General features: G+C 41.4%; 2 protein-coding genes across 2 annotated transcripts; both read right to left on the bottom strand.

Moving 5' to 3' along the window:
• Positions 1-12,156: 12,156 nt before the first annotated feature.
• Positions 12,157-12,531, bottom strand: LOC140546505 (histone H2B). The gene has a single exon (XM_072669848.1). The coding sequence runs from the start codon at positions 12,529-12,531 to the stop codon at positions 12,157-12,159; it is 375 nt and encodes a 124-aa protein (XP_072525949.1).
• An 806-nt stretch (positions 12,532-13,337) lies between these two features.
• Positions 13,338-21,853, bottom strand: LOC140546637 (uncharacterized). The gene is made up of 3 exons (XM_072670020.1): positions 21,471-21,853; positions 20,532-20,879; positions 13,338-13,665 (listed from the first exon to the last, which is right to left on the bottom strand). Exons 1-3 carry the CDS (start codon positions 21,851-21,853, stop codon positions 13,338-13,340), a joined length of 1,059 nt encoding a protein of 352 aa, XP_072526121.1.
• Between the last annotated feature and the right edge of the window lie 3,716 nt (positions 21,854-25,569).

Below are 25,569 nucleotides of genomic sequence, written 5' to 3'. Positions count from 1 at the left end.
TAACCATGAAACCAAATAACCCCATCCGCCGTCTAACCCCAAAATAAAATAACCCATTTTCATTCATACTCTAATACAAACCCCACCACCTTCTCTCTCCAACCCTAAAATGAAATAACACCATCCTTCCTCCAACCATTATACAAAATCACTCCCCATCCTCATTCGAACCCCTCACATGAAACAACTCCAATCTCATTCTTGTACTAAAACAAATTAACCCCATCCCTCCCTCTATCCCAATAAGCAACACACCAAGTTATTATTTTTAAACTTTTACTTTCATTTAACCCATTCCATGCAGACATGACCATTCTACTTAGATGTGCATTCTTCAGTAGGCCGAGGCCATGTGTATCCAAATCATCAGGCTGATGGCCAATGTTGAAATTCACTTTTTCTGAACCTTCCTAAGGCAAAGGCCTAAGCTCACAGTCACTTTAACACAATCCACCTCCATCATAAACCTTAGGCCTCGTTTACAAAGCTACTGTTACTCACTCTTCCTAGATCACATCTGCACTGAACACACTTTCACCGCCATACTTTTTTACTTACGCTACCTAAATTTACTTACTCTACCCTCGTCTTTTTGCCTTGCTCCGACCCTCTACATCAAAAGTCTAGCTCTGAACCTATTCTTGCTCGCTTGAATCTCACCATTAACCTAAGGCTTCAACCAAATTCATCTTTTTGTGACCAAACCAAGTAGTCCTAATACAAAATAACTCTGTCCTCCCTCTTAACCTAGTACAACATAACCTTAACATCATTCTAACCATGAAACCAAATAACCCCATCCGCCGTCTAACCCCAAAATAAAATAACCCATTTTCATTCATACTCTAATACAAACCCCACCACCTTCTCTCACAAACCCTAAAATGAAATAACCCCATCCTTCCTCCAACCATTATACAAAATCACTCCATCCTCATTCGAACCCCTCACATGAAACAACTCAAATCTCATTCTTGTACTAAAACAAATTAACCCCATCCCTCCCTCTATCTCAATAAGCAACACACCAAATTATTATTTTTAAACTTTTACTTTCATTTAACCCATTCCATGCAGTCATGACCATTCTACTTAGATGTGCATTCCTCAGTAGGCCGAGGCCATGTGTATCCAAATCATCAGGCTGATGGTTAATGTTGAAACTCACTTTTACTGAACCTTCCTTTGTATCCTAAGGCAAAGGCTTAAGCTCACCGTCACTTTAACTCAATCCACCTTCATCATAAAACTGAGAAGACCTTTGACCGCCATACTATTTTACTTACTCTACCCTCGTCCTTTTGCATTGCTCCGACCCTCTACATCAAAAAAATATCTATGAACCTATTCTTGCTTGCTCGAATCTCACCATTAACCTAAGGCTTCAACCAAATTCATCTTTTTGTCACCAAACCAAGTAGTCCTAATACAAAATAACTCTGTCCTCCCTCTTAACCTAATACAACATAACCTTAACATCATTCTAACCATGAAACAAAATAACCCCATCCGCCGTCTAACCCCAAAATAAAATAACCCATTTTCATTCATACTCTAATACAAACCCCACCACCTTCTCTCACAAACCCTAAAATGAAATAACCCCATCCTTCCTCCAACCATTATACAAAATCACTCCATCCTCATTCGAACCCCTCACATGAAACAACTCAAATCTCATTCTTGTACTAAAACAAATTAACCCCATCCCTCCCTCTATCTCAATAAGCAACACACCAAATTATTATTTTTAAACTTTTACTTTCATTTAACCCATTCCATGCAGTCATGACCATTCTACTTAGATGTGCATTCCTCAGTAGGCCGAGGCCGTGTGTATCCAAATCATCAGGCTGATGGCTAATGTTGAAACTCACTTTTACTGAACCTTCCTTTGTATCCTAAGGCAAAGGCTTAAGCTCACCGTCACTTTAACTCAATCCACCTTCATCATAAACCTGAGGCCTTTGACCGCCATACTATTTTACTTACTCTACCCTCGTCCTTTTGCATTGCTCCGACCCTCTACATCAAAAAAATATCTATGAACCTATTCTTGCTCGCTCGAATCTCACCATTAACCTAAGACTTCAACCAAATTCATCTTTTAGTGAACCAAACCAAATAGTCCTAATACAAAATAACTCTGTCCTCCCTCTTAACCTAGTACAACATAACCTTAACATCATTCTAACCATGAAACAAAATAACCCCATCCGCCGTCTAACCCCAAAATAAAATAACCCATTTTCATTCATACTCTAATACAAACCCCACCACCTTCTCTCTCCAACCCTAAAATGAAATAACACCATCCTTCCTCCAACCATTATACAAAATCACTCCCCATCCTCATTCGAACCCCTCACATGAAACAACTCCAATCTCATTCTTGTACTAAAACAAATTAACCCCATCCCTCCCTCTATCCCAATAAGCAACACACCAAGTTATTATTTTTAAACTTTTACTTTCATTTAACCCATTCCATGCAGACATGACCATTGTACTTAGATGTGCATTCTTCAGTAGGCTGAGGCCATGTGTATCCAAATCATCAGGCTGATGGCCAATGTTGAAATTCACTTTTTCTGAACCTTCCTAAGGCAAAGGCCTAAGCTCACAGTCACTTTAACACAATCCACCTCCATCATAAACCTGAGGCCTCGTTTACAAAGCTACTGTTACTCACTCTTCCTAGATCACATCTGCACTGAACACACTTTCACCGCCATACTTTTTTATTTACGCTACCTAAATTTACTTACTCTACCCTCGTCTTTTTGCCTTGCTCCGACCCTCTACATCAAAAGTCTAGCTCTGAACCTATTCTTGCTCGCTCGAATCTCACCATTAACCTAAGGCTTCAACCAAATTCATCTTTTTGTGACCAAACCAAGTAGTCCTAATACAAAATAACTCTGTCCTCCCTCTTTACCTAGTACAACATAACCTTAACATCATTCTAACCATGAAACCAAATAACCCCATCCGCCGTCTAACCCCAAAATAAAATAACCCATTTTCATTCATACTCTAATACAAACCCCACCACCTTCTCTCACAAACCCTAAAATGAAATAACCCCATCCTTCCTCCAACCATTATACAAAATCACTCCATCCTCATTCGAACCCCTCACATGAAACAACTAAAATCTCATTCTTGTACTAAAACAAATTAACCCCATCCCTCCCTCTATCTCAATAAGCAACACACCAAATTATTATTTTTAAACTTTTACTTTCATTTAACCCATTCCATGCAGTCATGACCATTCTACTTAGATGTGCATTCCTCAGTAGGCCGAGGCCATGTGTATCCAAATCATCAGGCTGATGGTTAATGTTGAAACTCACTTTTACTGAACCTTCCTTTGTATCCTAAGGCAAAGGCTTAAGCTCACCGTTACTTTAACTCAATCCACCTTCATCATAAAACTGAGAAGACCTTTGACCGCCATACTATTTTACTTACTCTACCCTCGTCCTTTTGCATTGCTCCGACCCTCTACATCAAAAAAATATCTATGAACCTATTCTTGCTCGCTCGAATCTCACCATTAACCTAAGGCTTCAACCAAATTCATCATTTTGTCACCAAACCAAGTAGTCCTAATACAAAATAACTCTGTCCTCCCTCTTAACCTAGTACAACATAACCTTAACATCATTCTAACCGTGAAACCAAATAACCCCATCCGCCGTCTAACCCCAAAATAAAATAACCCATTTTCATTCATACTCTAATACAAACCCCACCACCTTCTCTCTCCAACCCTAAAATGAAATAACACCATCCTTCCTCCAACCATTATACAAAATCACTCCCCATCCTCATTCGAACCCCTCACATGAAACAACTCCAATCTCATTCTTGTACTAAAACAAATTAACCCCATCCCTCCCTCTATCCCAATAAGCAACACACCAAGTTATTATTTTTAAACTTTTACTTTCATTTAACCCATTCCATGCAGACATGACCATTCTACTTAGATGTGCATTCTTCAGTAGGCCGAGGCCATGTGTATCCAAATCATCAGGCTGATGGCCAATGTTGAAATTCACTTTTTCTGAACCTTCCTAAGGCAAAGGCCTAAGCTCACAGTCACTTTAACACAATCCACCTCCATCATAAACCTGAGGCCTCGTTTACAAAGCTACTGTTACTCACTCTTCCTAGATCACATCTGCACTGAACACACTTTCACCGCCATACTTTTTTACTTACGCTACCTAAATTTACTTACTCTACCCTCGTCTTTTTGCCTTGCTCCGACCCTCTACATCAAAAGTCTAGCTCTGAACCTATTCTTGCTCGCTTGAATCTCACCATTAACCTAAGGCTTCAACCAAATTCATCTTTTTGTGACCAAACCAAGTAGTCCTAATACAAAATAACTCTGTCCTCCCTCTTAACCTAGTACAACATAACCTTAACATCATTCTAACCATGAAACCAAATAACCCCATCCGCCGTCTAACCCCAAAATAAAATAACCCATTTTCATTCATACTCTAATACAAACCCCACCACCTTCTCTCACAAACCCTAAAATGAAATAACCCCATCCTTCCTCCAACCATTATACAAAATCACTCCATCCTCATTCGAACCCCTCACATGAAACAACTCAAATCTCATTCTTGTACTAAAACAAATTAACCCCATCCCTCCCTCTATCTCAATAAGCAACACACCAAATTATTATTTTTAAACTTTTACTTTCATTTAACCCATTCCATGCAGTCATGACCATTCTACTTAGATGTGCATTCCTCAGTAGGCCGAGGCCATGTGTATCCAAATCATCAGGCTGATGGTTAATGTTGAAACTCACTTTTACTGAACCTTCCTTTGTATCCTAAGGCAAAGGCTTAAGCTCACCGTCACTTTAACTCAATCCACCTTCATCATAAAACTGAGAAGACCTTTGACCGCCATACTATTTTACTTACTCTACCCTCGTCCTTTTGCATTGCTCCGACCCTCTACATCAAAAAAATATCTATGAACCTATTCTTGCTTGCTCGAATCTCACCATTAACCTAAGGCTTCAACCAAATTCATCTTTTTGTCACCAAACCAAGTAGTCCTAATACAAAATAACTCTGTCCTCCCTCTTAACCTAATACAACATAACCTTAACATCATTCTAACCATGAAACAAAATAACCCCATCCGCCGTCTAACCCCAAAATAAAATAACCCATTTTCATTCATACTCTAATACAAACCCCACCACCTTCTCTCACAAACCCTAAAATGAAATAACCCCATCCTTCCTCCAACCATTATACAAAATCACTCCATCCTCATTCGAACCCCTCACATGAAACAACTCAAATCTCATTCTTGTACTAAAACAAATTAACCCCATCCCTCCCTCTATCTCAATAAGCAACACACCAAATTATTATTTTTAAACTTTTACTTTCATTTAACCCATTCCATGCAGTCATGACCATTCTACTTAGATGTGCATTCCTCAGTAGGCCGAGGCCATGTGTATCCAAATCATCAGGCTGATGGCTAATGTTGAAACTCACTTTTACTGAACCTTCCTTTGTATCCTAAGGCAAAGGCTTAAGCTCACCGTCACTTTAACTCAATCCACCTTCATCATAAACCTGAGGCCTTTGACCGCCATACTATTTTACTTACTCTACCCTCGTCCTTTTGCATTGCTCCGACCCTCTACATCAAAAAAATATCTATGAACCTATTCTTGCTCGCTCGAATCTCACCATTAACCTAAGACTTCAACCAAATTCATCTTTTAGTGAACCAAACCAAATAGTCCTAATACAAAATAACTCTGTCCTCCCTCTTAACCTAGTACAACATAACCTTAACATCATTCTAACCATGAAACAAAATAACCCCATCCGCCGTCTAACCCCAAAATAAAATAACCCATTTTCATTCATACTCTAATACAAACCCCACCACCTTCTCTCTCCAACCCTAAAATGAAATAACACCATCCTTCCTCCAACCATTATACAAAATCACTCCCCATCCTCATTCGAACCCCTCACATGAAACAACTCCAATCTCATTCTTGTACTAAAACAAATTAACCCCATCCCTCCCTCTATCCCAATGGGCAACACACCAAGTTATTATTTTTAAACTTTTACTTTCATTTAACCCATTCCATGCAGTCATGACCATTCTACTTAGATGTGCATTCCTCAGTAGGCCTAGGTCATGTGTATCCAAATCATCAGGCTGATGGCTAATGTTGAAACTCACTTTTACTGAACCTTCCTTTGTATCCTAAGGCAAAGGCTTAAGCTCACCGTCACTTTAACTCAATCCACCTTCATCATAAAACTGAGGCCTTTGACCGCCATACTATTTTACTTACTCTACCCTCGTCCTTTTGCATTGCTCCGACCCTCTACATCAAAAAAATATCTATGAACCTATTCTTGCTCGCTCGAATCTCACCATTAACCTAAGACTTCAACCAAATTCATTTTTTAGTGAACCAAACCAAATAGTCCTAATACAAAATAACTCTGTCCTCCCTCTTAACCTAGTACAACATAACCTTAACATCATTCTAACCATGAAACCAAATAACCCCATCCGCCGTCTAACCCCAAAATAAAATAACCCATTTTTATTCATACTCTAATACAAACCCCACCACCATCTCTCTCCAACCCTAAAATGAAATAACACCATCCTTCCTCCAACCATTATACAAAATCACTCCCCATCCTCATTCGAACCCCTCACATGAAACAACTCCAATCTCATTCTTGTACTAAAACAAATTAACCCCATCCCTCCCTCTATCACAATAAGCAACACACCAAATTATTATTTTTAAACTTTTACTTTCATTTAACCCATTCCATGCAGTCATGACCATTCTACTTAGATGTGCATTCCTCAGTAGGCCGAGGCCATGTGTATCCAAATCATCAGGCTGATGGCTAATGTTGAAACTCACTTTTACTGAACCTTCCTTTGTATCCTAAGGCAAAGGCTTAAGCTCACCGTCACTTTAACTCAATCCACCTTCATCATAAAACTGAGGCCTTTGACCGCCATACTATTTTACTTACTCTACCCTCGTCCTTTTGCATTGCTCCGACCCTCTACATCAAAAAAATATCTATGAACCTATTCTTGCTCGCTCGAATCTCACCATTAACCTAAGACTTCAACCAAATTCATCTTTTAGTGAACCAAACCAAATAGTCCTAATACAAAATAACTCTGTCCTCCCTCTTAACCTAGTACAACATAACCTTAACATCATTCTAACCATGAAACAAAATAACCCCATCCGCCGTCTAACCCCAAAATAAAATAACCCATTTTCATTCATACTCTAATACAAACCCCACCACCTTCTCTCTCCAACCCTAAAATGAAATAACACCATCCTTCCTCCAACCATTATACAAAATCACTCCCCATCCTCATTCGAACCCCTCACATGAAACAACTCCAATCTCATTCTTGTACTAAAACAAATTAACCCCATCCCTCCCTCTATCCCAATAAGCAACACACCAAGTTATTATTTTTAAACTTTTACTTTCATTTAACCCATTCCATGCAGACATGACCATTCTACTTAGATGTGCATTCTTCAGTAGGCCGAGGCCATGTGTATCCAAATCATCAGGCTGATGGCCAATGTTGAAATTCACTTTTTCTGAACCTTCCTAAGGCAAAGGCCTAAGCTCACAGTCACTTTAACACAATCCACCTCCATCATAAACCTGAGGCCTCGTTTACAAAGCTACTGTTACTCACTCTTCCTAGATCACATCTGCACTGAACACACTTTCACCGCCATACTTTTTTACTTACGCTACCTAAATTTACTTACTCTACCCTCGTCTTTTTGCCTTGCTCCGACCCTCTACATCAAAAGTCTAGCTCTGAACCTATTCTTGCTCGCTTGAATCTCACCATTAACCTAAGGCTTCAACCAAATTCATCTTTTTGTGACCAAACCAAGTAGTCCTAATACAAAATAACTCTGTCCTCCCTCTTAACCTAATACAACATAACCTTAACATCATTCTAACCATGAAACCAAATAACCCCATCCGCCGTCTAACCCCAAAATAAAATAACCCATTTTCATTCATACTCTAATACAAACCCCACCACCTTCTCTCACAAACCCTAAAATGAAATAACCCCATCCTTCCTCCAACCATTATACAAAATCACTCCATCCTCATTCGAACCCCTCACATGAAACAACTCAAATCTCATTCTTGTACTAAAACAAATTAACCCCATCCCTCCCTCTATCTCAATAAGCAACACACCAAGTTATTATTTTTAAACTTTTACTTTCATTTAACCCATTCCATGCAGTCATGACCATTCTACTTAGATGTGCATTCCTCAGTAGGCCTAGGTCATGTGTATCCAAATCATCAGGCTGATGGCTAATGTTGAAACTCACTTTTACTGAACCTTCCTTTGTATCCTAAGGCAAAGGCTTAAGCTCACCGTCACTTTAACTCAATCCACCTTCATCATAAAACTGAGGCCTTTGACCGCCATACTATTTTACTTACTCTACCCTCGTCCTTTTGCATTGCTCCGACCCTCTACATCAAAAAAATATCTATGAACCTATTCTTGCTCGCTCGAATCTCACCATTAACCTAAGACTTCAACCAAATTCATCTTTTAGTGAACCAAACCAAATAGTCCTAATACAAAATAACTCTGTCCTCCCTCTTAACCTAGTACAACATAACCTTAACATCATTCTTACCATGAAACCAAATAACCCCATCCGCCGTCTAACCCCAAAATAAAATAACCCATTTTTATTCATACTCTAATACAAACCCCACCACCATCTCTCTCCAACCCTAAAATGAAATAACACCATCCTTCCTCCAACCATTATACAAAATCACTCCCCATCCTCATTCGAACCCCTCACATGAAACAACTCCAATCTCATTCTTGTACTAAAACAAATTAACCCCATCCCTCCCTCTATCTCAATAAGCAACACACCAAATTATTATTTTTAAACTTTTACTTTCATTTAACCCATTCCATGCAGTCATGACCATTCTACTTAGATGTGCATTCCTCAGTAGGCCGAGGCCATGTGTATCCAAATCATCAGGCTGATGGCTAATGTTGAAACTCACTTTTACTGAACCTTCCTTTGTATCCTAAGGCAAAGGCTTAAGCTCACCGTCACTTTAACTCAATCCACCTTCATCATAAAACTGAGGCCTTTGACCGCCATACTATTTTACTTACTCTACCCTCGTCCTTTTGCATTGCTCCGACCCTCTACATCAAAAAAATATCTATGAACCTATTCTTGCTCGCTCGAATCTCACCATTAACCTAAGACTTCAACCAAATTCATCTTTTAGTGAACCAAACCAAATAGTCCTAATACAAAATAACTCTGTCCTCCCTCTTAACCTAGTACAACATAACCTTAACATCATTCTAACCATGAAACAAAATAACCCCATCCGCCGTCTAACCCCAAAATAAAATAACCCATTTTCATTCATACTCTAATACAAACCCCACCACCTTCTCTCTCCAACCCTAAAATGAAATAACACCATCCTTCCTCCAACCATTATACAAAATCACTCCCCATCCTCATTCGAACCCCTCACATGAAACAACTCCAATCTCATTCTTGTACTAAAACAAATTAACCCCATCCCTCCCTCTATCCCAATAAGCAACACACCAAGTTATTATTTTTAAACTTTTACTTTCATTTAACCCATTCCATGCAGACATGACCATTCTACTTAGATGTGCATTCTTCAGTAGGCCGAGGCCATGTGTATCCAAATCATCAGGCTGATGGCCAATGTTGAAATTCACTTTTTCTGAACCTTCCTAAGGCAAAGGCCTAAGCTCACAGTCACTTTAACACAATCCACCTCCATCATAAACCTGAGGCCTCGTTTACAAAGCTACTGTTACTCACTCTTCCTAGATCACATCTGCACTGAACACACTTTCACCGCCATACTTTTTTACTTACGCTACCTAAATTTACTTACTCTACCCTCGTCTTTTTGCCTTGCTCCGACCCTCTACATCAAAAGTCTAGCTCTGAACCTATTCTTGCTCGCTTGAATCTCACCATTAACCTAAGGCTTCAACCAAATTCATCTTTTTGTGACCAAACCAAGTAGTCCTAATACAAAATAACTCTGTCCTCCCTCTTAACCTAGTACAACATAACCTTAACATCATTCTAACCATGAAACCAAATAACCCCATCCGCCGTCTAACCCCAAAATAAAATAACCCATTTTCATTCATACTCTAATACAAACCCCACCACCTTCTCTCTCCAACCCTAAAATGAAATAACCCCATCCTTCCTCCAACCATTATACAAAATCACTCCATCCTCATTCGAACCCCTCACATGAAACAACTCCAATCTCATTCTTGTCCTAAAACAAATTAACCCCATCCTTCCCTCTATCTCACTAAGCAACACACCAAATAATTATTTTTAAACTTTTACTTTCATTTAACCCATTCCATGCAGTCATGACCATTCTACTTAGATGTGCATTCCTCAGTAGGCCGAGGCCATGTGTATCCAAAACATCAGGCTGATGGCTTATGTTGAAACTGTTTTACTTTTACTGAATCTTCCTTTGTATCCTAAGGCAAAGGCCTAAGCTCACGGTCACTTTAACTCAATCCACCTTCATCATAAACCTGAGGCCTTTGACCGCCATACTATTTTATTTACTCTACCCTCGTCCTTTTGCCTTGCTTCAACCCTCTACATCAAAAGTCTAGCTCTGAACCTATTCTTGCTCGCTCGAATCTCAACATTAACCTAAGGCTTCAACCAAATTCATCTTTTTGTGACCCAACAAAATAGTCCTAATACAAAATAACTCTGTCCTCCCTCTTAACCTAGTACAACATAACCTTAACATCATTCTAACAATGAAACAAAATAACCCCATCCGCCGTCTAACCCCAAAATAAAATAACTCATTTTCATTCATACTCTAATACAAACCCCACCACCTTCTCTCTCCAACCCTAAAATGAAATAACCCCATCCTTCATCCAACCATTATACAAAATCACTCCATCCTCATTCGAACCCCTCACATGAAACAACTGCAATCTCATTCTTGTCCTAAAACAAATTAACCCCATCCTTCCCTCTATCTCAATAAGCAACACACTAAACTTTTGCTTTCACTTAACCCATTCCATGCAGTCATGACCATTCTACTTAGATGTGCAGTCCTCAGTAGGCCGAGGCCATGTGTATCCGAATCATCAGGCTGATGGCTTATGTTGAAACTCACTTTTACTGAACCTTCCTTTGTATCCTAAGGCAAAGGCCTAAGCTCACGGTCACTTTAACTCAATCCACCTTCATCATAAACCTGAGGCCTCCTTACAAAGCCACTGTTACTCACTCTTCCTAGATCACATCTGCACTAAACACACTTTCACCGCCATACTTTTTTACTTACGCTACCTCAATTTAATTATTCTACCCTCGTCCTTTTGCCTTACTTCGACCCTCTACATCAAAAGCCTTGCTCTGAACCTACTTTTGTTCACTCAAATCCCACCATAAACCTAAGGCTTTAACTAACTTCACCCTTCTGTGACCCAACAAAAAAGGCTTGTGGGAGAGCCTAACCGTATGCCTGGTTATATACACTAGACAGCTTTCATTACAAAGATCAGGTGTGTAATTCTAGGGTTTAAGTCAACCCTAGTATGGTTTCCTGCCTCACTCTTCCCCACCTGTAAGGCTGATCTCCTCTGGACTGGTCTTTCACAGGTGATGTGCAGCTTCATTTATCCCACTTAGCACTACAAGCCCACTCCATACAGTTAGTATGGCACAGTATTTTAGTTTGCTGCTCTGTCCCTGAATCCTAGTACACTATACCAATTAAATGCAAACAAACAATTAAGTAAGTTGATTTACATACATACATCAATAAGTATGTAACAATAAAGGCACTCTCTAATAAATAATAATAATAATAATAATAATAATAATTAGTATTATAACTTACTTGGTTCTTGAATAAAACTGCTCTTTGGAAGAAACCGTGGGTGGCTCTTAAAAGAGCCGTTGGGTTTGGATTATGCCGCTATCACTATTTACTTGGAGCTCGTGTACTTGGTGACGGCCTTTGTGCCCTCTGACACGGCGTGCTTGGCCAACTCACCGGGAAGGAGCAGACGCACAGCAGTCTGGATCTCCCTAGAGGTGATAGTAGAACGTTTGTTGTAGTGAGCCAAACGAGAAGACTCACCGGCGATGCGCTCGAAGATGTCGTTCACGAACGAGTTCATGATGCCCATCGCTTTAGAGGAGATTCCAGTGTCAGGGTGGACCTGCTTCAGCACCTTGTACACGTAGATGGCATAGCTCTCCTTCCTGGACTTTCTGCGCTTCTTGCCGCCTTTCCCGGCCGTCTTGGTCACGGCTTTCTTGGATCCCTTCTTGGGCGCGGACTTAGCTGGCTCAGGCATACTGCTCCTCGTCGAGTAAGACTGAAGAATGAGGGGGAGGCGATAAGCTCCCACATTATTTAGACTCTAGCATTTTAATTAGACGAGGTACCGCCTCCAGAATGCCGTCAAACGACCATTGGACAACAAATTGTCCGCTCTCTTCTTGCCAACCCCCCACCCTTCATTCCCCTCCCCTCCCCTCCCTATTCTCCCCTTCCCTTCCCCCTCCCCAGAGCAGCATTCTCTTTGTTCGCCTACCCGCGCATTTTTACCCACCGTGCAGACGGCACATTATTTTTCGCCACAGCGGCGTTGACGGCGATATTCTGAATTTATTCAAACGTTTAATCAACGCATACGGGGGAAATTGAAAACTATATGTATTCTTCATATATATAAAATTAGCTTCTTAACCGGGAGATTCATAACCACCATCATTGACTATATTGAAACAAACAAACAAATATGATTCTTGCAACATTCTATCCCGCGCATTCTTAATCTACAGGGCTGTTTTTCTGTTTTTCGGCACAGCGGCGTTGACGGCGATTTTTTTTCTATCAGGATTTATTAAGACATATAGTTCGGATTTAACCAACGCACACGGGGGGCAAAATGGAAAACAATACATATATACAGACATATCTATTATATGTATATATACACACATGTATTCTTCCGGTATATTACATTTTAATACAGAGTATGCGGGAGATCGACTGCCTTATTTGATAACAAACTAAGAATAGAAACAGGCTCTTTTGCTGGATTTGTGGGTGGCTCTTAAAAGAGCCGTTGTGTTTAGAGCTGTTCAGGCCGAGCGTTTAACCTCCGAATCCATACAGAGTGCGTCCCTGGCGCTTCAGGGCGTACACCACATCCATAGCGGTGACGGTCTTTCTTTTGGCATGCTCAGTGTACGTGACTGCGTCTCTGATCACGTTTTCCAAGAACACTTTGAGCACACCGCGGGTCTCTTCGTAGATCAGACCAGAGATACGCTTGACGCCACCACGACGAGCCAGACGGCGAATAGCCGGCTTTGTGATACCCTGGATGTTATCGCGAAGCACTTTACGATGACGCTTGGCGCCTCCTTTCCCAAGGCCTTTGCCGCCCTTTCCTCTGCCTGACATCCTCGCTGCTTCTTTTCTCAGTCGACGAGAAGAGAATCTATGAAGCTGGGGAGCCAGAGACACGCCTGTTATACTCCTCTATAGGACCTAAATGAAAGCAAGGGAACCGAGCGACGTCACAGTACATTAGCTCCGCCTCATACTCTGTACGTGTGCAGAACGCTTGTTTTGCTGTACAGCGACTCAAACATGCCTAGACCACTCAAAGATTGCACATAAAGCCACTGAGTGGGTAGCCATACAAAATACAGTATATTAATATTAATTCGGAATTAAATATTAATTCCGTACCGTCTGGATGTACTCATGTTCAAAATTCAAAAAAGTGCTCTTTTTGGATTTCATGGGGGGGGGGGGGGGGGGAATCAATAGTCAAAGTCAAGCAATAATAGCATCACTTCTCAATGCATTTGCAGCATGTCTTCCTTCTACTGCTTGTAGTTTCACAGTCTGGCCACACAATGGCATCCAGACTCCAAGTGTTCTAAAAAGGAATAAACTAATAATAGTAATAATAATAACGCAGCATACTTTGGATCATGCATAACCTTCACTCTGAATACTTTAACTCATCATGATTTAGCTTCGAAACCTACAGCCTAGCTCCAGACCTGCTTGACCTTATAATTAAAAAGTAAGCTAAACTATAATTAGGAGCGAAAATCACTTCTGAAATAGCTTGGTCTTATGGCGAAATCTTAAAATAAATAAATAAATAGCTGAATGAATTAATAAAATTCAGTGACCTAGGCTTAAGATGAACTTACAGTGACTCAAAGTAGGCTCATACACAGCCTCTGACTCCTTTTCACGAAATTTGAAGTGCATAGGGGCCATGTGACCTTTGTAAATAAACATTTATGCACCGTTTTCTTAGAAAGATTACACACTTGACATTATTATTGTTATTATTGTAGTAATTGATTGTGTGTTTTACCATCCTAAACCGCACTCCAGTACTCTCTAGTGCACTAGGTGAGTATAGAAGCCGTTTTTTCGTGACATCGTGCACTCCACGTGGAGTCGTTTCGGCAACTAGCTAACGAAAATAATCTTTTGTAAACAAAACACTAGCTAGCAAGCTACACAGGCTGCCCAGCTCTGAAAACCAGAAGATAGGCTGCTGGTAGCCGGGTTTAAGCACGACTGTTTCTCCCTCACTTGCTCCAAATAACAATATAGAGAACTACGCACGTGTCCGTAATATCGTTATTTCTGTGATTAATTTTAAGACACCTAGCCATCATGCTACTCTCCAAGGTGGCTTCTCGGTTTCAACCACGACAGTAAACGTATAAATGTTGCTGTATACACCGTTTCATAATAAAACTTGACTGACTCGAGCGAGTGTGTATTTATCTGACAGGTATTTACACTCGCTGGCGTATGTTATTGTTCGTACCATCCGAGTTAGCTAGCATGCTAATCGCTTTGTTAGCTCATGTGTGGACCTGAAAAAGCAAGTTAACTCAAATCACTCAACAGCCACAAATCACGGCTGTATTGCGTACTTTTATGCTACAACCCCGCATGTGGTACTGCACTGTGGTCAACAAATAATGACCCCTCATAATTAGGCTCATATTTGCGCTTTACTGTTTATGCTAGCCGCGTTAGCCACGCTGCTAATCGCTAAGCTGGCTCCAAGCTATGTACAACTCCACACATAGATCCAGCAACGGCAGTTCTACATCAATTTGCTGTGACTGGGTGTACAACTTTAGGCTCTCGGCAAAATCGAGTTATCGGATATCATTATCTACTTCATTTTTGGCAAGTTAGCAAACGTTATCGTGCTAACAACGACACACCGGAGCTAACCAGGGTCCAGTAGTGTAAGGACTAAAAAAAAAACGACGTTTCACATGTATGAACATTAAAAGTAGCTAACATATGTCTTAACACGACAAATACCTCGGTCAGCCCTCTGATGGCTGTCGCCATGTGCGCCTCGGTCTCGTATACAACAAAGTCACACTACATCACGCCATTCTAACGTGCGCAGCGTTTATTACACACACACACACGACAAAATTAGTCCTTCTTCAATGCACCTGAATATAAATCACATAAATGGCTATTTAGTACTAGGGTTACGACCTTGCAAGCATAAAACAAGCACCCACGAAGATCACCCCACTACTGTACACCATGGCACACGGTTTACTTTTTACTGTGACTGGACGTGCAGTTATCGGATTTCATCATTAGATGAAGATAGATAGATAGATCTATCTCTCTCTCTCTCTCTCTCTCTCTCTCTCTCTCTCTCTCTCTCTCTCTCACAAACCACCACTTTAATATTTTTGCACATAAAGTAAATTGAGGCCAACTTAAACTAAACCCACACCATTTGGATTCCTCAGGTTTCCACTATACATCTTCTAATAACAGCCATATTGGTTAGCAGTTAGTGGAAGAGAAAGGAAGGAAAGAAATTGTGGAAAGCAAAGTATGTTGCAGTTAGTGGATGATAAAGCCTTAGACATATGTTGCAGTTAGTGGATGATAAAGAAATTGTGGTGATATAAAGTAAGTGTTGAATGAAGTGATGAAGTCAGGGTGAGTGGAAGCAGTTTGGCTTGACCTACCCTTTAGGATTCTGATGGAGTTTCAGGGCTAAGCTTTAAGACTGTGGTCGTAGTACGTGAATGGAGCGTGGATGCCATCTGGTGGTCAAAATGTAAATCTGCAAAATATAAAAAATACATATTTTTTTTTTGGTCCACAGAGACATTTAAAGAAGCAAAATCAGAAAGAGGAGAAAGAGTTAAATTTGAGAAGCACAAAAAAGCTAATTCACAAGTGAGTACGGCTGACTTTTGATACACCTTTGTTAGCACTTTTGTGTTAATTTGTTACTTACCTATGCCTTGAAGAAAGTCTCTGACCTTGCAGGTTAAAATGATTTTTTGCGCTGATGGTGCATCCGCTTTCCAATTTTTAGCTTTGCCCCACTTGCCTCCAGCTCTTCAGCCAGGTCTTGATAGCAGAGCGGTGTTCTTTATTGATTTATGATTATTATGTTGACCTCAATATAACCTGATGCATACATACATACACATAACCATACAACATAGAATTTAAGGGCTCTAAGGGGAGGAGAACAAAGGTCCTACATAGAACTGCACTACTCTACAGTTTGACTCTTAATGAGAGAATTGTTGGCTTTTTACCTAACTGATAATAAAATGTCTTTAGTTAAAGAATGCTTGATAGAAGCACTCTTTATTTAAGGCACTTTATTAAGATCTGTAAGGAGATAATACAGTATTGAGTATTTTGTTTTCTTCTGCCCTACTTTATCATTAGCATATTTTTAAAACCCAAACAAAATTACGGTGCCCTAAAATAAGTTTTCATTTCATTGCCTGGTAGCATGACAACTGGTTATCCTGCTGGCTACTAAAATGCCCAAAAGTTCCTTGGTAGAACTTAGTAGACTTACTGGAGTTCACAACCATCTGTCATATGTAACAGCTGTAACATTCACACACACACACGTATACATCTATGTTGTTAGCGTTTGCATTTGCGAGTTTGACCACACGATGGCATCCACGCTCCATCCATGACATATATCCACGATCCCAAAACAACGGTGACGTTTGCAATAGGGCACTTCCTAAATCCCTTACACTGTATACACTACACAGAAGTGCACTTCTCTAGTCAAGTCTTTTAGGCTTCTGATGGAGTTTCAGGGCTAGGCCTCAAGACTGTGGTCATAGTACGTAAATGGAGCGTGGATGCCATCGTGTGGTCAAAATGTAAAACAATTAATCTTGCAATTTTTTATTTATTTATTGATTTATTTATTGATTTATTTATTTATTTCTTGTCCACGGAGACAATTAAAGAAGCAACATCAGAAAGAGGAGAAAGAGTTACATTTAAATAGCAGAGAAGCTAACTTACAAGGGAGGAGGCAGTACGGTCGGCTGTTGATAAACTTTTGTTAGCACTTTTGTATTCATTTGTTACTTACCTATGCCTTGAAGAAAGTCTCTGACCTAAACCATGCAGGTTAATTTTTTTTTGAGGGTGCGTATGTTTTTCCATATTTTAGCTTTGCTCCACTGGCCTCCAGCTCCTCAGTCAGGTCTTGATAGCAGATGAGTCAATTTTAATTGGCAAGGTTTTGGTCAGAGACCATCTTTAGTTAGGCATCATGGGAATTGTAGTCGTTGATCTAATACACTACAACTTAAAGATATAGTGTCCACAGAGACATTTAAAGAAAGAAAGATCAAACACAAATCGAATAAATGGTATATTATTGCATACAAGGGAAAAGCTCCTAATGAGGCCAACTAAAACTACATGTTTACCCCTTGGATTTCTCAGGCTCGTTTTACATCTTCTAATAAAAGTCATGTTAGATTAGATAAACACAGAGGGAGTTAATGTTGCTTTAAGTAATGTTGCTTTTACCATATGTTGCAGTTAGTGGATGATAAAGAAATATGGAAAGACATTGTGGCAAGCAAAGTAAGTGTAGAGCTCATGATGAAGTCTGGGTGAGTGGAAGCAGTTTGGCTAGACCTACCCCTTAGGCTTCTGATGGAGTTTCAGGGCTAAGCTTTAAGTCTGTGGTCGTAGTACGTGAATGGAGCGTGGATGCCATCTGGTGGTCAAAATGTAAATCTGCAAAATATAAAACAATTCATCTTTTTGATTTTTTGGTCCATGCAGACATTTAAAGAAGCAAAATCAGAAAGAGGAGAAAGAGTTTTTTGTATTCATTTGTTACTTACCTATGCCTTGAAGAAAGTCTCTGACCGAAACCTTGCAGGGTGCGTATGCTTTTCCATATTTTAGCTATAGCAGATGAGCGGTTTTCTTTATTGATTTATGATTATTATGGGAACCTCAATATAAACTGATACACAGAGTTTAAGGGCTCTAAAGAGAAGGAAACAAAGGTCCTACATAGAAGTGCACTACTCTACAATTTGTCTCAAAGGCTTCTAGCAGTGAGTGAATTGGAGGCTTTTTACCTAACTGCATGCTGTTTGGTTGTCATGATGGCTAATACAGTGCCTTCATTAAAGACAGCTTCTATCAAGCATTCTTCAAAACAAGACATTTTATCTAGTTGTGGAAGGAGGTTATACGGTCTGGAGGTTTTTTTTTGTTTTGTTTTGTTTTTTTTTTCCTTCTGTCCGACTTTATCGTTAGCATATTGTTAAAATGAAACCCAAGCCCAAACGACAATCATCCCACAAGACATGTAATTACTTTTTAGATTTATTGGTGCAGTTAGCAATCATATTTAATATGTATAAAATTGCCCTAAATTAAGTTTCCATTTCATTGCCTGGCAGCATGAGAACTGGTAACCATGCTGGCTTCTAAAATGCCCTGAACTGAAGTATGCTTCAATAGAAACATTTTTAAAAATGTACTTTAAAAAACACTAACCAAAATAACACCGCAATACAAATGACTTAGTAGACGTACTGGAGTTCACAACCATCTATCAAATGAAAAAGCTGTAACATTCACACGAATAAATCTAGTTAGCTAACGTTTGCATTTGCCTAGTTTGACCACACGATGGCATCCACGCTCCATCCATGACATATATGCCCATGATCCCAAAACAACGGTGGTCGTTTGCAATGAGCACTTCCAAAAGCCCTTCTATTCACCACACAGAAGAGCACTACTGTACTCAAGGCTCAAAGGCTTCTACTCTCTATTACATAACCAGGTGCATCCTAGGCAGGACAAACACTTTACCCCTGCCAGTATTTATTCACTATTTCTTTTCCCTAGGCTTCTCTAATGATCATTTTACATGTGCTGGGAAGGTTCATTTAATTTGCTCCATACTTCAAGGGTTATACTTCCAGACAAGCTAGACTGTACTAAATAAGGTAATTTTTGAAGTATAGCACAAAACAATACTGACTCAACATTCATTTAATTTTGGCGTTTTTCCCGCTGATCTGGGTTAATTTTACAAACAATGTGACGGGAAACATGAATTTTATAGAGTTAACATATAGAGTAAACATATAATTTTTTAGAGTTAGACATGCCTTGTTCTGGTAGAGGTATTGAAAGAGATTAAAAACAAACAAATAAACAAACATTCCTCTCCGGACTATACACTTACCTCCTTTACTGCTGCCCTAAAAGCAAGCACAAACAACACAGCTGGTCTCGCTTACTCTCTATGCAATCAAACTCATGTTGCATATGTATGAAACGTAAGTACCCTAAATCAAGCTCTCATTATATGAATATACACATACATTGCTCTCTGAAACTGTGCTTGCAGTTGTATAGTTTCACCACGCGGTGGGATCTACGCTCCATCCATGACTAATGCCGTTTGTAATAGGCCAAAACCGGCCTAAACACTACATAGTGTAAAGTGTAGTGTTCTACTGAAAGGGCAGTGGCTTCTACTTTCTGCTGGGGTGAATGAACTGTTTCCAAACTATTAAATATGTATAAACATATTGATAGGTATTAAAAGAAAAGTATTCATATGTATTAAAACACGTTAAATATGGCGATTTTGATGTGAAATGTAGTACAAAACGTTATATATATATAGACACACATATAGAAGTTGTTTTTTTTCCCTAATCTTCACAACCACTGTCTCACGGCTGGTTTCGCTCGCTCAGTCCTATGGAATTTAGAAGCGTGCGCGTCATAATAGCCTTACATTATATAAACGCAACACCGAGGTGAGGCGGACATTTGCTGTTTCGGCGCGGACACGGGTAGGTGGCTCTTAAAAGAGCCGTTGGGTATTTCAGGTAAACGTCGAAGCGCTCTGTTTAAGCGCGCTCTCCGCGAATACGGCGGGCCAGCTGGATGTCTTTAGGCATGATGGTGACTCTCTTGGCGTGGATAGCGCACAGGTTAGTATCTTCAAACAGACCCACCAAGTACGCCTCGCTAGCCTCCTGCAGGGCCATGACGGCGGAGCTCTGGAAGCGGAGATCAGTCTTGAAGTCCTGAGCGATTTCACGCACTAGGCGCTGGAAGGGCAGCTTACGGATCAGCAGCTCAGTAGATTTCTGGTAGCGGCGGATCTCCCTCAGAGCCACGGTGCCGGGCCTGTAACGGTGAGGCTTTTTCACGCCGCCGGTGGCTGGGGCGCTCTTGCGAGCAGCCTTGGTGGCGAGCTGCTTCCTCGGGGCCTTGCCACCGGTGGACTTACGGGCGGTCTGCTTGGTTCTTGCCATCGCGTTGAACTCTGCTCCTCTCGGGGAAAAGAAAGAGAATGAGTTCTTGCTCGCTTCACATGGCTTTTAAGCTTTCAAGCCGCTTGCCGCTCATTGGGCGTCTTGAAGTTGTCCGTTTCCCATTGGGCGGCCGGCAATGCGTCGGTGACACACTATTGGGCGTCTTCTTTTCAAACCTAAAAGCAAAACGGCGGGCTCCCGTAATACAAAACAACAAAGAAAAAAAAAGCATTAAAAGAATATATAATAATAAGAACAATAATATGATCAAACTAATCAATGTACTGTACATTACAGCGAACATTAAACACACTGTGTGTGTGTGTGTGTGTGTGTGAGAGAGAGCAAGAGAATGTGTGTATACATGCACATATGCATAGGGTGTTGATCTCAGTACGTGAAATATATGAAAAAGGGCAATTGTGTATTGCATGGCAGTGTGTTTATATAATAACTCGGTTCATAAAGCTATTATTTTTTTATGCAGTTGGAAATCACGTGAAGAATATGTAGTGTTGTTTGTAAAGGAGCAGCACTTTTCTTAGAAAAAATGGGTGGCTCTTAAAAGAGCCTTTGTGTATAGATAAATCAACGGAGAGCGCCAATTTACTTTGTCTTCACAGTCTTCTCGGTCTTCTTAGGTAGCAGTACAGCCTGAATGTTGGGCAGCACACCACCTTGGGCGATAGTGACTCCTCCGAGCAGTTTGTTCAGCTCCTCGTCGTTACGAACAGCCAGCTGCAGGTGACGGGGGATGATACGGGTCTTCTTGTTGTCGCGGGCGGCGTTGCCAGCCAACTCGAGAATCTCAGCGGTGAGATACTCCAGGACGGCGGCCAAGTAGACGGGAGCGCCGGCGCCGACCCGCTCAGCGTAGTTGCCTTTACGCAGGAGCCTGTGCACACGGCCAACTGGGAACTGCAGTCCGGCGCGGGACGAACGAGTCTTAGCCTTGGCCCTAGCTTTACCACCGGTTTTGCCTCTTCCACTCATGATTCGCGTCAGTCGTGTTCGTCGAACAAAGCTGAAATAATGCACGCCGGCCAACGAGCGCCGTTGATATAGCAAAATCGCCTACGGTCCTATTGGCTAAAAGCTACGCGCACCAACAGCCAATCGCATTTCCGCCGTCAGACTCTAGCGTCCTCCCACCTCTGCTCGCTTTCCTACCCGACCCCCTCCTCCTCTCGTGCTGTGTGTCTGTGTGAGCGAGAGAGAGAAAGAAAGGAAGAAAGAAAACGGGTTAAAGAAAGAAACATTTACCCCCACTCGTGCCCCGCGTTTCCTTTCCCTTTCCCGCTCAAATGTAACACGTATGACCAAACCAAAAAAATATATATATTGATCATATATAATTATTGTGTGGGGAAACTAATGAGAGCTATTTTTGTGTTGTTGAGTGTTTTTTTTTTTTTTTTTTTTAACAATCAATTCATTGTGCAGTAACAAGGGGGGAAAAAAGCTGTTTTTTTTATGAAACTGTGGGTGGCTCTTAAAAGAGCCGTTGAATAGAGAAACAAGACATGAAGGTAAACGGCGTTACTGTTTACTTCTTCTTAGGGGCAGCCTTTTTCGCCTTCGCCGCCTTGGGCTTAGCTGCTTTAGGCTTGACCGTTTTGGCTTTCTTTGGGCTCTTGGTCGCCTTTTTGGGAGCCGTCGGCTTCTTGGCCTTCTTGGGGCTCTTCGCTGCCTTCTTAGCGGCCGCGACGGGCTTCTTGGCCTTCTTGGGGGATTTCTTAGCCGCAGTGGGTTTCTTGGCTGCTACCTTCTTGGGCTTCTTGGCCGCGGCTGGTTTCTTGGCGGCCGGCTTCTTAGCTTTAGGTGCCGGTTTCTTGGCGGCCGGCTTCTTCTTTGCCTCGGCCTGCTTCTTGTTAAGCTTGAAAGAGCCCGACGCGCCGGTGCCTTTGGTCTGCACCAGAGTGCCCTTGGTGACGAGGCTCTTGACGGCGAGCTTAACGCGTGAGTTGTTCTTCTCGACGTCGTAGCCGCCGGCAGCCAGGGCTTTCTTCAGGGCGGCGAGAGACACGCCGCTCCTCTCCTTGGAAGCCGAGACGGCCTTGACGATGAGCTCGCCCACGCTGGGGCCGGCTTTCTTGGGGCGGGCGGCGGCCTTCTTCTTGGGGGCCTTGGCGGGCGCAGAGGCGGCTGGGGCTGGAGCGACTTCTGCCATTGTTCTGCTTTGCTGTGAGCGCGAGTGAGCACAAACTGCTGCAGCGTTCTGTAGAACCTCCCGCTGCAGCGAGGGGGCCGGCCCTTAAAAGCCACATGAGAACGTTGTAGACTCAACTCGCTCGATGCCGCACAGCCGTGTGGCAGCGACGGTCTCGCACTTGTGTTTTCTCTCGGCGTTTGTCGAGCGAAATATGGGCGAAAGCTCAACTTGGCGAGCGTAGAAATGCTCTTTCGTCTCCGAGAGGCTCCACCGTGTGTTGAGAAGACGGGAAGGGCAGCGTAACGACGCCGCGTTTGATACGGCGCTCACCGAAGCGTGCCACGCTACCGGCGTGCCGAACGGGCGGCGGCGCATTTGGCGTGCTAATCGGTGGAAAACGGCGACAAAAGGTGCCACGAACTGGGCGAGTGTTATCCGGTGCGTTGGAGGAGAGCCTCGGCGAGAGCGTGCTGGGCATCCGAGACGTGGGTGCGTTGTTTTGCTCGTCGTGCGAGGCGACCTTGAGGAGTGTGTAAAGCACAGTGTTGCCGTGTGTGCGCAGTATGACTTCCACCGTCGATGCGTCTTTGTCACCGGCGCTTCCACACTCGGAACGGCTCTCCATAGGTCCCCTAATACGCACTCGTAACACACCCAATATACCATAGCCAAAAATCTCATACTAACCCTAACACAAAATAACTGCATACACCCCCCCAACCCTAAAACACAAAAAACAAAATAACAAAAAAAAAAAAAGACAAAACTTATTCTAAACATAACATAAAACAATGATGCCCTTTTTCAAGCCTAATACAAAATAACTGCACCTTCACTCTAACCCCAATACAAAATAAACCCAAGCTCATTTAAACCCTAAAACCCCATTTTTCATTTTAACCCTAATAGAAAATAACCATTTTCTCTCTCCAACCCTAAATAAAATAACCCCATCCTTCCTCCAACCATTATACAAAATCACTCCACCCTCATTCGAACCCCTCACATGAAACAACTCCAATCTCATTCTTGTACTAAAACAAATTAACCCCATCCCTCCCTCTATCCCAATAAGCAACACACCAAATTATTATTTTTAAACTTTTGCTTTCATTTAACCCATTCCATGCAGTCATGACCATTCTACTTAGATGTGCATTCCTCAGTAGGCCGAGGCCATGTGTATCCAAATCATCAGGCTGATGGCTAATGTTGAAACTCACTTTTACTGAACCTTCCTTTGTATCCTAAGGCAAAGGCTTAAGCTCACCGTCACTTTAACTCAATCCACCTTCATCATAAAACTGAGGCCTTTGACCGCCATACTATTTTACTTACTCTTCCCTCGTCCTTTTGCATTGCTCCAAACCCTCTACATCAAAAAATATCTATGAACCTATTCTTGCTCCCTCGAATCTCACCATTAACCTAAGACTTCAACCAAATTCATCTTTTTGTGACCCAACCAAATAGTCCTAATACAAAATAACTCTGTCCTCCCTCTTAACCTAGTACAACATAACCTTAACATCATTCTAACAATGAAACAAAATAACCCCATCCGCCGTCTAACCCCAAAATAAAATAACCCATTTTCATTCATACTCTAATACAAACCCCACCACCTTCTCTCTCCAACCCTAAAATGAAATAACCCCATCCTTCATCCAACCATTAAACAAAATCACTCCATCCTCATTCGAACCCCTCACATGAAACAACTGCAATCTCATTCTTGTCCTAAAACAAATTAACCCCATCCTTCCCTCTATTTCAATAAGCAACACACCAAACTTTTGCTTTCATTTAACCCATTCCATGCAGTCATGACCATTCTACTTAGATGTGCAGTCCTCAGTAGGCCGAGGCCATGTGTATCCATGTGTATCCGAATCATCAGGCTGATGGCTAATGTTGAAACTCACTTTTACTGAACCTTCCTTTGTACCCTAAGGCAAAGGCTTAAGCTCACCGTCACTTTAACTCAATCCACCTTCATCATAAAACTGAGACCTTTGACCGCCATACTATTTTACTTACTCTACCCTCGTCCTTTTGCATTGCTCCGACCCTCTACATCAAAAAAATATCTATGAACCTTTTCTTGCTCCCTCGAATCTCACCATTAACCTAAGACTTCAACCAAATTCATCTTTTAGTGAACCAAACCAAATAGTCCTAATACAAAATAACTCTGTCCTCCCTCTTAACCTAGTACAACATAACCTTAACATCATTCTAACCATGAAACCAAATAACCCCATCCGCCGTCTAACCCCAAAATAAAATAACCCATTTTCATTCATACTCTAATACAAACCCCACCACCTTCTCTCTCCAACCCTAAAATGAAATAACACCATCTTTCCTCCAACCATTATACAAAATCACTCCCCATCCTCATTCGAACCCCTCACATGAAACAACTCCAATCTCATTCTTGTACTAAAACAAATTAACCCCATCCCTCCCTCTATCCCAATAAGCAACACACCAAGTTATTATTTTTAAACTTTTACTTTCATTTAACCCATTCCATGCAGACATGACCATTCTA

This window comes from Salminus brasiliensis, chromosome 24 (genome assembly GCF_030463535.1).
Source record: "Salminus brasiliensis chromosome 24, fSalBra1.hap2, whole genome shotgun sequence".
Taxonomy (NCBI): Eukaryota; Metazoa; Chordata; class Actinopteri; order Characiformes; family Bryconidae; genus Salminus; species Salminus brasiliensis.
The sequence above is the reverse complement of the archived record's forward strand: the minus strand, read 5'-3'. Positions and strand labels throughout refer to the sequence as shown.